This window comes from Ciconia boyciana, chromosome 5 (genome assembly GCF_034638445.1).
Source record: "Ciconia boyciana chromosome 5, ASM3463844v1, whole genome shotgun sequence".
In the NCBI taxonomy this organism is placed as follows: Eukaryota; Metazoa; Chordata; class Aves; order Ciconiiformes; family Ciconiidae; genus Ciconia; species Ciconia boyciana.
In genome coordinates this window covers 41,923,939-41,935,979 of record NC_132938.1, presented here as the reverse complement: position 1 = coordinate 41,935,979, position 12,041 = coordinate 41,923,939, and the positions used below count along the sequence as shown (strand labels likewise).

At 45.8% G+C, this 12,041-nt stretch overlaps 1 protein-coding gene across 1 annotated transcript; it reads right to left on the bottom strand.

The window, feature by feature from the left end:
• Nucleotides 1-2,467: 2,467 nt before the first annotated feature.
• On the bottom strand, nt 2,468-4,893 carry HMGB2 (high mobility group box 2). The gene is made up of 5 exons (XM_072862514.1): nt 4,733-4,893; nt 4,058-4,228; nt 3,740-3,885; nt 3,476-3,650; nt 2,468-3,003 (listed from the first exon to the last, which is right to left on the bottom strand). The coding sequence occupies exons 2-5, from the start codon at nt 4,205-4,207 to the stop codon at nt 2,851-2,853; spliced, it is 624 nt and encodes a 207-aa protein (XP_072718615.1). The 5' UTR covers nt 4,208-4,228; nt 4,733-4,893; the 3' UTR covers nt 2,468-2,850.
• Nucleotides 4,894-12,041: the final 7,148 nt, after the last annotated feature.

Below are 12,041 nucleotides of genomic sequence, written 5' to 3'. Positions count from 1 at the left end.
AGTCATTTTACCTTACCGAGGAAAATATTAGAAGAGCTCCTTTATTCTGAATTACCTCAAGATATGCTCTTATTCTGACATAGTATTTAAAATTCTGTAACCCATGCAGCTTTCTAGGACACCTGAAGGGTTATATTTTGTTTCAATTTAAAAGCACTTGAGCAGAAGTAAAAGACATTTCAAATAATCAGACTAGTCAATTTACTCTGATGCTACTGCTCCACTGCAAAAGATTATTTAAATCTAATCAGAAAGACTTCTTGAAGCATCACCATTCTGTTCAGGGAGGGAGTCTGAGAACTGAGAGGAGGTGACGGTGAGTTTCTACAGGGAAATCTGAACAGAATATGCTGAAAATGAGACCAACATAGTCTCGGCTACACGCTACGACAGGGAATTGCCTCTAGCTGGAAGAATTTTTGAGTTAAGGATAAAGGCACCCTAGGATTGCAGACTCTCTACAGAAGAAAATGTTCTTGAGCACTGGATGTACTGCACAGAGAACAACTGCCTCTCACTTCCAGTTTATGCCTGTGGCTTCCCAAAATCTGAGCCTGCAAAATGGAGCTGTTTGTTGATCCCGCCTGTGCTGAGTATCTCTGGCAGGTCCAACATGTAAAACAGCAGCTAATCCTTCTGATACTTTAAGTATCTCAGGGGCAGGGTAGGGAGGAAAAAACAACTCTGGATTTCTAAGGCCTTCAAAGGTTGGTACCTGTTGTGGTTTAGCCCCAGTCGGCAATTGAGCACCACAGAGCCGCTCGCTCACCCTCCCCCTGGTGGGATGGGGGAGAGAATCGGAAGAGCAAAGTAAGAAAACTCGTGGGTTGAGATAAGAATAGTTTAACAATTGGAACAAAAAAATAATGCTAAATTGTAATGAGAAGGAAAACAACAAGAGAGAGAGAGAGAGGAACAAAACCCCGGGAAAAAAACAAGTGATGCAACCGCTCACCACCCACTGACTGACGCCCAGCCCGTCCCCAAGCAGCGATCACTGCCCTCCGGCCAACTCCCCCCAGTTTCTATACTGAGCATGATGGCATATGGGATGGAATAGCCCTCTGGCCAGTTGGGGTCAGCTGTCCTGGCTGTGCCCCCTCCCAGCTTCTTGTGCACCTGGCAGAGCATGGGAAGCTGAAAAGTCCTTGACTGGTGTAAGCACTACTGAGCAACAACTCAAACATCAGTGTGTTATCAGCATTATTCTCATCCTAAATCCAAACCACAGCACTATAGCAGCTACTAGGAAGAAAATTAACTCTATCCCAGCTGAAACCAGGACAGTACGTACTTCAATATAAAAATGTTTGAATTGCCTTTACAGTTACCTTATTTCCATACTTTCAGGGATACACGAAGTGTTTTTGTCAAGACTCTTGTTTCAGAAAGTGCTACATTATCTTTAACCTCCTACCACGGTGACATTTGCCGTGGTCATAGTCCTGAAATCACTTTTTATCTTACACAGGCACAATGACTGTATGCAAATTTATTTCAGAAGCTGATGTACAATAGGGAGACACTTTAAAAACAAAAAAAAAAAAGCTGCAAGCCTGCCCTTTATAGTACTTAGTATTTTAGACATTAAATGTTTTCCAGTGCTAGGCTTTCAAAGGCTAGTAAAAGCTATTGCCTAGTATTTATCTCAACAAATTAAACAAGCTATTAGTTTAGCTGTGGGATCTCCAATTCCCCACTTGCAAATATTGTTAGATATCTAGATTTAGACTTTTAAATATACTAAAGGTTGAGTAAAAACTGAAAACCAAGAATTAGCGTAACTGGCAATAGTTACCACCACAAACAGGAACATATCAGGAGCACATGTTCTTTACAAATGCCGCCTCTTTCCTGCAGGAATCTATTGGCACGTGCGGAGATAACATTCCAACATTTTTCATGCTGTTCTGCAAGCTGTGTATTTTATGAGAAGCCACTAATACTGGGGCCAGGGCGAGAGGGAAGGAGCAGGGAACATCTGGGAAGACATACCTCTAACCACATCTGTCTTAAAGCCAACTTTCCCATCCTGATACAGACAGCAGAAAAGGCCAGTGACCCTGAGCTCTGGGAGAGAAAGTTCCTAAGATTCTCTCATTATCAGCTAATACACCAAGACAAAACTTTAAGACCTCTGCTTCTAGTTTGGGGGCAGAGGGGGACACAATCCAGGGGTATCAGCAAAGTTGGTACTTCTCATGAGAGATACTTTTTTCACTCAGAAGGTGATACAAGGAAATGCTCGCGTAAGAAAAACATCAATTACCACTAAGGGTAGTGTATGTGGGAGAGACAATTGTGGTTAAAGATGGAAAAAAAAGTTTCAAATCAAGTGTACACTTCGAGACTTGCAGTTTTGTGGCAACAGCAATAGCCCAAGAACAATGCAAAGCCTTATCCTGCGCAGGGCTTCAGCATTCTGGGAGTACCCAGCCTCTCAGAAACATCAGGAATACAACAATAATCATGTACAACATTTTATTACAAAATTGTTAAAAAAGTAATACAATGCAATATACTACAAAATATAAGATCAGCTATTAAGCTACCTCCTTTGTTTTACTTAGCTATAAAGAAACACCTGGCTATCAGTCACTGAATTTCAACAAAACCATTAAATATGCAGAAACATTCCACAACTTTTTCTTCTTTTTTTTTAAACTGAACTGCAGCAGCCCTCGGCTACTACTTACATTAAAAATAGAGGTCTCCCTACAAAGAACCACATTACCTATACACAATTCTGTACAGATTTTTATACTGAAGCTAACAATGAGCTGCACTTGAGTTCACATTCTTAGCAAAATATCGGATTTTGAGCATAAATCTTTACAGCAGGACATTCATTTATTCCTCATCCTCATCTTCTTCCTCCTCTTCATCATCTTCCTCCTCCTCCTCCTCCTCTTCTGGTTCTGCTTTCTTCTTAGATCCTGCAGGCCTACCGGGGCCCTTTTTGCCTGCGTCACTCTTGCTCTTGGCACGATATGCTGCAATATCCTGCGAGAAAAACGCTGTTTAGTTGCTGGCAATGTAACTCTGAAGACAAATTTGTACTGCTTCAATAACTTATACTGTGCAGATCAAATACACTGTGTGCGGAAAAGCGGGGTTTCAAGCTTGGGACTTTCACGCTTACACCTTTCGGCAAGAGAACGCACGATCCAGTTTTAAGAATTTTATGACACAGTGTTTTGGAATATGACTGTCTTTTTCCAAGCAGGTGACCTGTTTTCTGGAAGTAAAGCATCTTATTGGTAAAATCTCTAGACATGTAAAAACCACATCCAGCTTCACTGTAAAGGTTCCAGATACCTCCCACGCCACACCCTTCCACGCATTCTGAAGCCTGGCAAAGGCTGACACAGACATTTAGAATTATGAACCATATATGGTTTAGGTGCAAAACAAAAGTCACACATTTACCGTGACCTCTACAACTTTAACCATTATTTTATCACTTTCACTCTACCTTTTCATACTTCTCCTTTAGTTTTGCAGCCTTCTGTTCATATGGCTGTTTATCTTTGGCTGACTGTTCAGACCACATTTCTCCTAATTTCTTTGCTGTATCTCCAATAGACAAGCCAGGATGATCATTTTTGATTTTTGGACGGTGTTCAGAACAGAAAAGGAAGAACGCAGATCTAAAATGAGAGACAGCGATTAAAGTTAAGTGTCAGACTATTAGAACTAATCTTTTTTTTTTTTTTCCCCTGCTCATAGAAACACTCACGGTGGTCTTTTAGGAGCATTGGGGTCCTTTTTCTTTCCCTTCTTCTCGCCTTTGGGAGGAACGTAGTTTTTCATCTCCCTGTCATAACGAGCTTTGTCTCCTTTAGCCATTTCTTCAAACTTTCCTTTCTCCTTGCTAGACATTGTCTGCGGACACACGGAGGGGAAAGGAGAAGAGTCTGGGTCAGCTAAAGCGCCTGGTGACCCACTAACGTCTAAGCAGCAGCTGCTACCAGGAATCTTTTCCCAGCAGCCCGCAGCAGGGGCGGGGGCCGGGCCGGCAGGGCTCGGCAAGCACGGCGGGCCCGGCCCCCCTCACCTTCCACCGCTCCGAGCACTTCCGCGAGAACTCGGCGAAGTTGACAGACGAGTCCGGGTGCTTCTTCTTGTGCTCCTCGCGGCAGGTCTGCACGAAGTAGGCGTACGAGGACATCTTGCCCCGCGGCTTGTTGGGGTCGCCTTTGCCCATGGCGAGGTCGGCGGCGGGTCCCTGTGGGGGGTGGGAGGGAGAGGCGGCGTGAGGGCGGGGCGGGGCCGCGGCGCGGAGCAGAGCCACGGCCGGGCGGGCGGGGCCGCGCCTCGGGCCGCCCCCGCCTCTCGCCCGCCGGCACCTTCCCGCCCAAGCACGCCCCCCGCGGCCGCCGGCCCCTCCCCCGCCGCAGCCCCTCTCTCTCCCGCCCGCCCCGCAGCACCTCCCGCCGCCGGGCGCCTCCACCCGCCCCCCGCGGCGGCCGAGGCGAGCGGCCCGCACGGCGCCGCCGCCCGCGCCCCAGCCCTCCCCGGCGGGGCCGCCCGCCGCCCTCCCCGCGCCGTCGGCCCCACCCGCCCGCCGGGAATTCCCCCCTCAGCCCTGGGCGCGCCGCCCGCCCCGGGAACCCCGCGCTCCCTCCGCGCCCAGGACCGCCGGCGGCGCCCTCCTTCCCGCCCTCCCTCCCCCTCGGCACCCTCCCGCTGCCCCGCGGCCTCCGCTGGCGGGGCCGGCGCGGGGCCTTGCCTGGCTGGCGGAGCGGGCGGCGGCGGCGCGGGGCTCTGCTCCCTCCGCTGCTGCTGCCGAATGGTTTCCCGGCGGCGCACTTACAGCCTCTTGTTTTCCACAGCCCTACCCGCCACAGCAACTTGACCCGCGGCGCCCGGGGGCCCGCCCCCCGCCGCAGCGGATTGGCTGCCGCGCCGGTTCAAACTGCCTGCGGCCCCGCCCCCTAGGGCCGAGGCCGCCGGGGATTCGCTGGCTGCCGTCCCGACGTCAGTGGCCGAGCAGCTCCTCGGCTAGGTCGAGCGCGAGGGGGTCGTTAGCGCTCATACTCGTTGGAACCGGTTGGGGTGAGGATAGTGGAGGGGGCGGAACTAAAAGCGCTGGGCGGTGATTGGGCGAGAGGGACGGTTTAAAAAACCGCGGGGACCCCCGCCATTGGCCGCTGAGGACTGTGCGCGTTTTGATTGGGCGGAGCGGGATGCTGTAGCGTGGTTTAAAAATACAAAGGGAGCGAGGAGGGTGGTGGGGCGGGCAAAGCAAGCGGAGCCGCGGAAGGGCGCGGGCGGGGCTCCGGGGAGCGGCTGGTGCCGCGGCTCGGGACAAGCCTCTGCCGGTGGCCTCGGGAGGCGCGGCAGCGGGCGGCTGCCCCGGTTGCGGCCTGGCCGCCGGAGGGTGCGGGCCCTCCTCGGACGGGGGAAGCTGGCGCCCTGGGCACTGTCTTCCTCCTGCCCGGGGGGCAGCCGGGGGCGGTGAGCGCGGCCGTTCCTCCCTCCCTTTCGGGCGGGGGCGGCGGGCCGCGGCTCCCCGCGCCTGGTGCGCAGCAGCCGCCGCCAGCTGTAAAACTGAGCTTTAGCTTCGGTTGCGCCGCCCGAGCGAGGCCCGCTCCTGGGGGGCTGCGGGGCCGAGCGGCGCGGCGGCCCTGCCCTCGCCCTGACCAGCCGCCGGGTAACGGCCGGGGCGGCGCCCGGCCCCGGCTCGCTCCCCGCGGGGCCTGGGCCGCGCCGGGTGAAGCCGCGGGAGGAGGGCTCGGGGTGCTGCCGGGGTGCTGGGCCCGGCTTGCAGGAACCCGCGGGCAGAGCGGCCTGGCGTGCCCCGAGGGACCGCCTGCCTCCTCTCAGGCTGGCGGGGTTTAAAAGCAGAGCCCGTGGCGGGGGTGGGTTTTCCCTCTCACCCCGGCCTAAAAGCACCGAGGCTGGGGAGGGAAAGCGTCGCCACTGTTCGTGTTGTGTTCTCCCTGTAAAGTGAAAGCTGCAGCAGTGGAAAGCCAGGAAGCAAAACTCAGCTGCAGATGTATCGCCTGTGGCTTGCAGTTCGTGCTTTCAAGGGAACCACCAGTGGTGAATCTGGCCCTTTCGGTTGGGGGATAAAACTGAGGTTTCCGTACAGTCATGTAGTCTGTTTTATCATGATTTGGCCGTAGTGTACATGATATGGGCTTTGCTGATGTTGTTTTTCATCTGGCTGGTTATTTTCATCCAGTTCTCTAGTTAACATTAGTTTACATAAATATTCTTGCTAATCTAAGGAGTTCTAACACTTGCTTTTTCAGGTGTAGTTATAGCAGTGCTGAAAAGCAGCCTCTGGCTTTGCTTACTGAAGATGCCATGCCTTCAGTAGAATTTTAATCATGTTAACCTAGCTCAATCATAAAAAAAAAAAAACTTTAAAAGACAGCAGCAAGAAGCCCTAAGCTATCTGAGTGTATTGACTAGTTACAGGTGTGAGATTGGTCAATGCCTTCATCTCCAGAGTCTCCCCCATTCCAGATCTGCTCACTGTAAGGAGAATGGAATAAGAAGCAGTTATCAGGTCCAGTCCTTCAAGCTTTTTTTTTTTCCCCTTCTGATGAGGACATGTTCACGCAGAACAGTTCACCAATACAGTAGTAAATGCCTCCTTCATCCCTGTTTCATTTTAAGCTTTATGTGTTTGCTCAAACTGCAGCCCTAAAAGCCATAATGGAAACTGGATAAAGTTAGCCAAAATCTTCTTTGAAGAGAGGGTAATTGGGAGGTGAATTGACAGAGCGATGTGGAGATACGTATTCCCTTTGCAGATGTTAAAGCCTGTCAGATACCAGTTATCCAAATTCTTATATCGGCTAACTTCTGTGGCTGTTCCTTTTGACAGTGTTAAACCTACAAAAAAAGCTTACACTTACCTTCTAAAATAAACCTTTACACAGGGGATATTCTGTGTTCCAGTATTTATTATAATAAACCATTCTACTACTTCTCGGTAGCAAATCCACGTTCTCAGTTCTGTGGTACTGAATTGTGTGAAGGCCTATCCACCTTGCAAGGAGTTGTTTTAAACAGGCTTTAAAAATGCCTCAACTTCATATATTAGTTGGAAAGCACTATTTTGTTTGGTGAATTAAGCTGCCAGGTGGGTTACTTATTCACTTTGTGGTAAACCAGCTGTATATGACAGTTTCTTGCGGAGTGTTTTCTAGTTAATAAAGTAGTTTTGTAACAGATGGTAGACTCTTACAATACTAGTGTGTACTGAATGAATCATAGCACAGTCATTAGTATCTCTGGTGTAAAAACATTCTTTGTCCACCACTTACCTAGAGCTTTCCATATTGCACCATTCAAACGAGAACAAATTCATAGGTACCTTCTGCATTGTTTACAGCTATATAAAATGTAGGCTAACTCCATCAAAATCAGTTTTACTTCGGAATCCTTGCCGATGCAGTTGAAAGAACAATGAAGTGGTCCACTAGTCTTGAGGAAACCGAGTTCTCTCAATGTCAGTGCTTCTCAAATAGCAAGTCATGACCTCTGGGAGTTTGTCACTGAAAAGTTATCAGGATGGCTACAGACACCAGAAATTCTTTTTAACAGTTGAAAGGAGAGAAGAATTTTTCTCATTTTACCCTTCCAAATCCATTCTCCTGTCAGTTCTTGAACAAAAAAAAAAAGCTTTATATAAGTTTATTATTAACATATTTCTACTCTTCCTTTTAACATTAATATAGCAAGTTCATGGAAAAAAATCCTCTGGAACAGTCTTTGGAAATTATGGGATATAATTGCTGTGAGGCTTCCTCTGTTGCATCTGTTTTCATATCTGCTCCAAGAATATGAAGAAAATGATTGTGGAAAAGCAGGTAGGGTGAGAAAGTGTAATTACCGCTATGGGAAAAAATGAGACCTGCCTTTCAAATGATTTAAATGTTTTAAGAAAGAAATTAGGTCCTTTGTTCTTTTAAAGATATTCTTTTTCTAGATCCTCTTCTCTGAAAAAGAAGGCTTTTGTACAATTAAATATATACATAGAGGGTTATGTCATGCAACATAGGGCAGCATAAGAAACCAAACAGTTGTGCTCTAACATCTGTCTGTCCTCCAACAAGGAAGGCAGTATTGAAAATTTTCCACGCTTGAACATGATACTGGAAGCTTTCCACAGCAGCGCTGATGCGGAAAGCTCCACGCAAGAATGCCGATATTAGAAACTTGTCAGTCCCAAAGCTGTGCCTTCTCCCAGCACCCTCGCGCCTGGAAAAGCGCTTCTCTCTGCGCCTGGTTCCACAATAAGCTGTCACCGTTTTTTCATTACACCACACTGTTCCTTCTCAGACAAAACCACAAATTCTGTCTCAAGAGATTCAGTCACTGTTACTCTTCTAAAGCAGTGATCTATGCAGTACTGACTTGGGTCAGTCCGCGTGGTTAATTTATTAGCCACATGTGGATGACAGTTGTGGGGAAGAAGCATAAACTCCAGGACTTGAAGCTTACTTCTGCTTGAATAATTCAGCTCGTGAAATGTCTGTTAAGTTTTATAGCTCCCTGGCTTTGAGCCCTTTTGAGTTTCTAATGTGGTCCACAATTACAATTTTGGGAACTATTGTTAACTTCACTTAATCTTAGTAAACTGTGTGTGAGGAGAGAGAAGCAATGTAGTGACTAGAAACGCTGGATAGAAGGAAGAGAAAAGACCAGGCGGATGAGACCAGGTTACAGAGCTGAGAAAGGGATTTGAAGAAAAGTATGTCAACAGACAACAAAAATGTGTGATTGGAGTGATACTACTTTACATCACACTGTATCTCTTGGTTTCTGTGGGCAGCTTCTACAGCTTTTCTGGATACCGGCGTCAGCGTGGATAAAGCAAGGGAAGAAAGTAACAAAGACCTTTTATTTGAATTAACGTTTCAGTCAACGGGTCCATTGCAACAGATACCGTTCAGCTGAGGAAATTGCAAACTACAGTTGCATGACCTTAGCTCTGACCAAACTTTCATTCTGGTGTAAGTGTATTCTATGGTGATACTGTCAGTTTTAATTCAGTCAGTTGGATGAAGAAGCTCTACTGTCTCTCCTCAGAGACTCTGCTATTACCCAAATTCCTGTATGGAATATGCTTAATGTAGCCTTAATGGCAATGAAATTCTGCTTTGGAAAGTGATCGTTCTTGATTGATTACTGCTGAAAGGGTCTCGCTTATGGACCTGAGAAGTCAGTGTTTGCCGGATGAATAATGAAAGCGAGTTACAGCTGCTCTTGATTTTAATGTCACCTAACCTCGCTAATAGTAATGCAAGATGTTGAAAGAAAAAGCAAATTTAGCTTTAACCAGCAATTTTTTGTTATAGAAAAAGATTAAAATCCAAGATACAAAAAGCATTTAAATAGGTCACTGCTTTAAAAACCCCTTTTTAATGTGAGTTACGAAGTCAGACAGCAACTATGTTTTTTTGGCCTATTTCATGTGAGTGTCTCACAGGAGATACATGGTAGGAGCTTCAGGATGAAAAGTAAAAACCAGAACTACCTAGGCTACTGCTTACCTAAATTCAATGCAAAACTTATTTTATTTTACTGTAGTGTTCCAGTTATAAGCAGTGACTTTCTTTGTACTTCAATAAAAACATATATAACTGCAGCTGCCCAAAAGTTTGCAAAACTGCCATTTCTGTCAATATCTTAAAGAATTGCATTTAAGATAATATATTAGAACGTCTCCTATTTTTTTCTGTTGTATAACGTGCAAATAATATGTATTTTATCAAATGAAATATATTTACCCTTTAAACATTACAGTTTTATTATATCTGCTATTGTAAAGCCTGCATAACCAGTTAAGCAGCTCATAGGCAAACAGCAGCCGTGTTACACCAGGCTGGTTTAGTCTGAAAGCTCAGGAACTTGTTTTGACTTTGTGCTGTGTACCAAATACCTAAAACAAAGGCAGCCTACACTGGACACTACCCGGGACAGCTGCGGAGCAGAGACTGAACTGCAGCGGTCATATGATAGGAAATAAATACAACAAATCTCTCGTAGTACTAATGCAGATAATATTAGGAACACCAGCTGTTCCTGGTCACAATAATTGTTAACTGAACTTTTTCAGTCTTAATTTGATAAGAACTTTTTTCCACTTGCGTTAGGTTTGCAAGCTTTTTTTTTTTTTCTTCCTAACTTTTCTATTGCTAGACCTCACTTTTATTTACTTTCTTATTTACATTCAAAGCAATACTTGTGTAGCACTTCTCCCCTGGAGATCTTAACAGACCTCCTTTATATTTTGCTATATTTTTAATCCCTTTTTACAGGTATGAGAAGAAAGCAGTCATTTGCCTTTGGTCATCCATTAGATAGCTTCACAGGCAGTTCAGAGGGGCTTTAAAATGTGGATAGCTGTAACTTACTCTACTAAATTGATTTAAATGGGTAAAAAAAGTTTCTTTCCTTCTGCCTCCACCCCCCAAACTCTTCCAGCCTTGGTAAACATTGGTACTTTACCTGAAATGTATACATGACTTCCTTTTAAGAAATAAAATGTAATTGCTAATAAAAATGTTGTACCGTTTGGGAATTGGAGAACATAGTTTCAGGATATATTTTTTTTTTCCCCTTCTAAACAGTAAGGCAAAGGGTGGGACTGTGTCTGGCCCTGGAGGTGTGACATCCAGCGAGCAGACCCGAGGAGGCTGTAATCACTGTCCATCTCCCAAATAGTCCAAGCACCCATGTGAGGCTAGCTGCTGGTGCTCGCTGCTGCCAAAATGAAGTACGTGTCAACTGAGGGTGACTTACAAACGTTGACACTTCTACAGAACAAACCAGAATGTTTTGTTTGTACCTTGTCCCTTCTGAGGGAGTGTTTCCTTCTGCAGCCATGAGGGTTAGATACTTAAAAACAAGCTCAACCTGGCAGGAGAAGCTGTTTCCTATGTAATTACAGCTCTAAAATCTTTTAGGAAAGAGAAAGATAGGGTGAGTTGACAAGGCTGTGTGCCACGGGCCACAAGAGGAAGGAGGACTCGTACCCTCCTGTCTCCCACGGCCAGAAGAGAGAAGCAGATTTGGCTGGTAACAGCCTGGTTCCTTGCAAGCGCTGTGATACTCGTCAACACGTTGGCCTTGCATCCAGGTAGTGGAAAACCTTAAATGAATTTCAGTGGGTCTCATTCAACTTAAATGGGTCTCAAGTTTTGGTCATGTGGAGTACATCCTGTGCTGTTGATAATGTAGACATTGTCTTGGTAGGATAATTTATTCTGTTATTGCTGGCAAATAGTGCTGTCATATGTATCATAGAAATGATCATAGGATACACAGGTAATCTGCTGAGACTAGAAAGAAAATGCTCAGCAAATTTTGAAATTGTTGATTCAGTCAGTCTCATTTTTAGTCATTGATCCTGTGTGATTTTGCAGCAACTGATTATCTAAAATTATAGTTTCTCTAGAAGATCCCATTGTATACTCTACACTATACCATTATGTTAAGTGTTTTATAGTAACAAGAAAGTTTGTTTCAGAGATCTTATGCTACTCAGAAATGTGTCTGTCTATGATACCGGTCAAAAGCTAAAGCTCCTATTCCACAGCCCCAGCTCTTGTGGAAAAAAAATCTTAAGGAAGTTTGATAATAAACCCTTGGGTCTGTGATTAATCCTCATCATTTAGTGTGCCCATGTGTGAAGTTAAGTAGAAGCTCTCCGTAACCACTGGCAGGGATAAATGCCTACTACAAATGAAAAAGAAATAGGGAGCGACACAGTCGTGCATTTGAAGAAATAAACACGGAAATCTCAAGTAAAGCTGTTCCGTGTCAGAGAAAGGCCGGCTTATTCAAAGCTACTGAGAAACTAAATTGCAGTCCAAACCATGTCTTTTCCAGTTTTCAAAAGTTGAAAAAAAATGTAAATCCTTAAAACCTGTAAGCTCTCAACTTCAGCATAAACCTTTAAAGAGAGAAACCATCTTGAATATATTCCAGTCCATAGGCTCGATCGTGTTGTGCAATTTTTATGTCACTACACTTTATCGTAATAATTAGCATTTATATGTTGTTAAGTTATTGTA

Excerpts from the sequence above, each read along its gene's own strand:
- HMGB2 (XM_072862514.1), bottom strand. The coding sequence starts at position 4,207 with ATGGGCAAAGGCGACCCCAACAAGCCGCGGGGCAAGATGTCCTCGTAC. Across the intron at positions 3,651-3,739 it reads AATGCTCCTAAAAGACCACC|ATCTGCGTTCTTCCTTTTCT; the intron begins GTGAGTGTTTCT and ends CTCTCATTTTAG. Across the intron at positions 3,004-3,475 it reads TAAAGGAGAAGTATGAAAAG|GATATTGCAGCATATCGTGC; the intron begins GTAGAGTGAAAG and ends TTTTTCTCGCAG.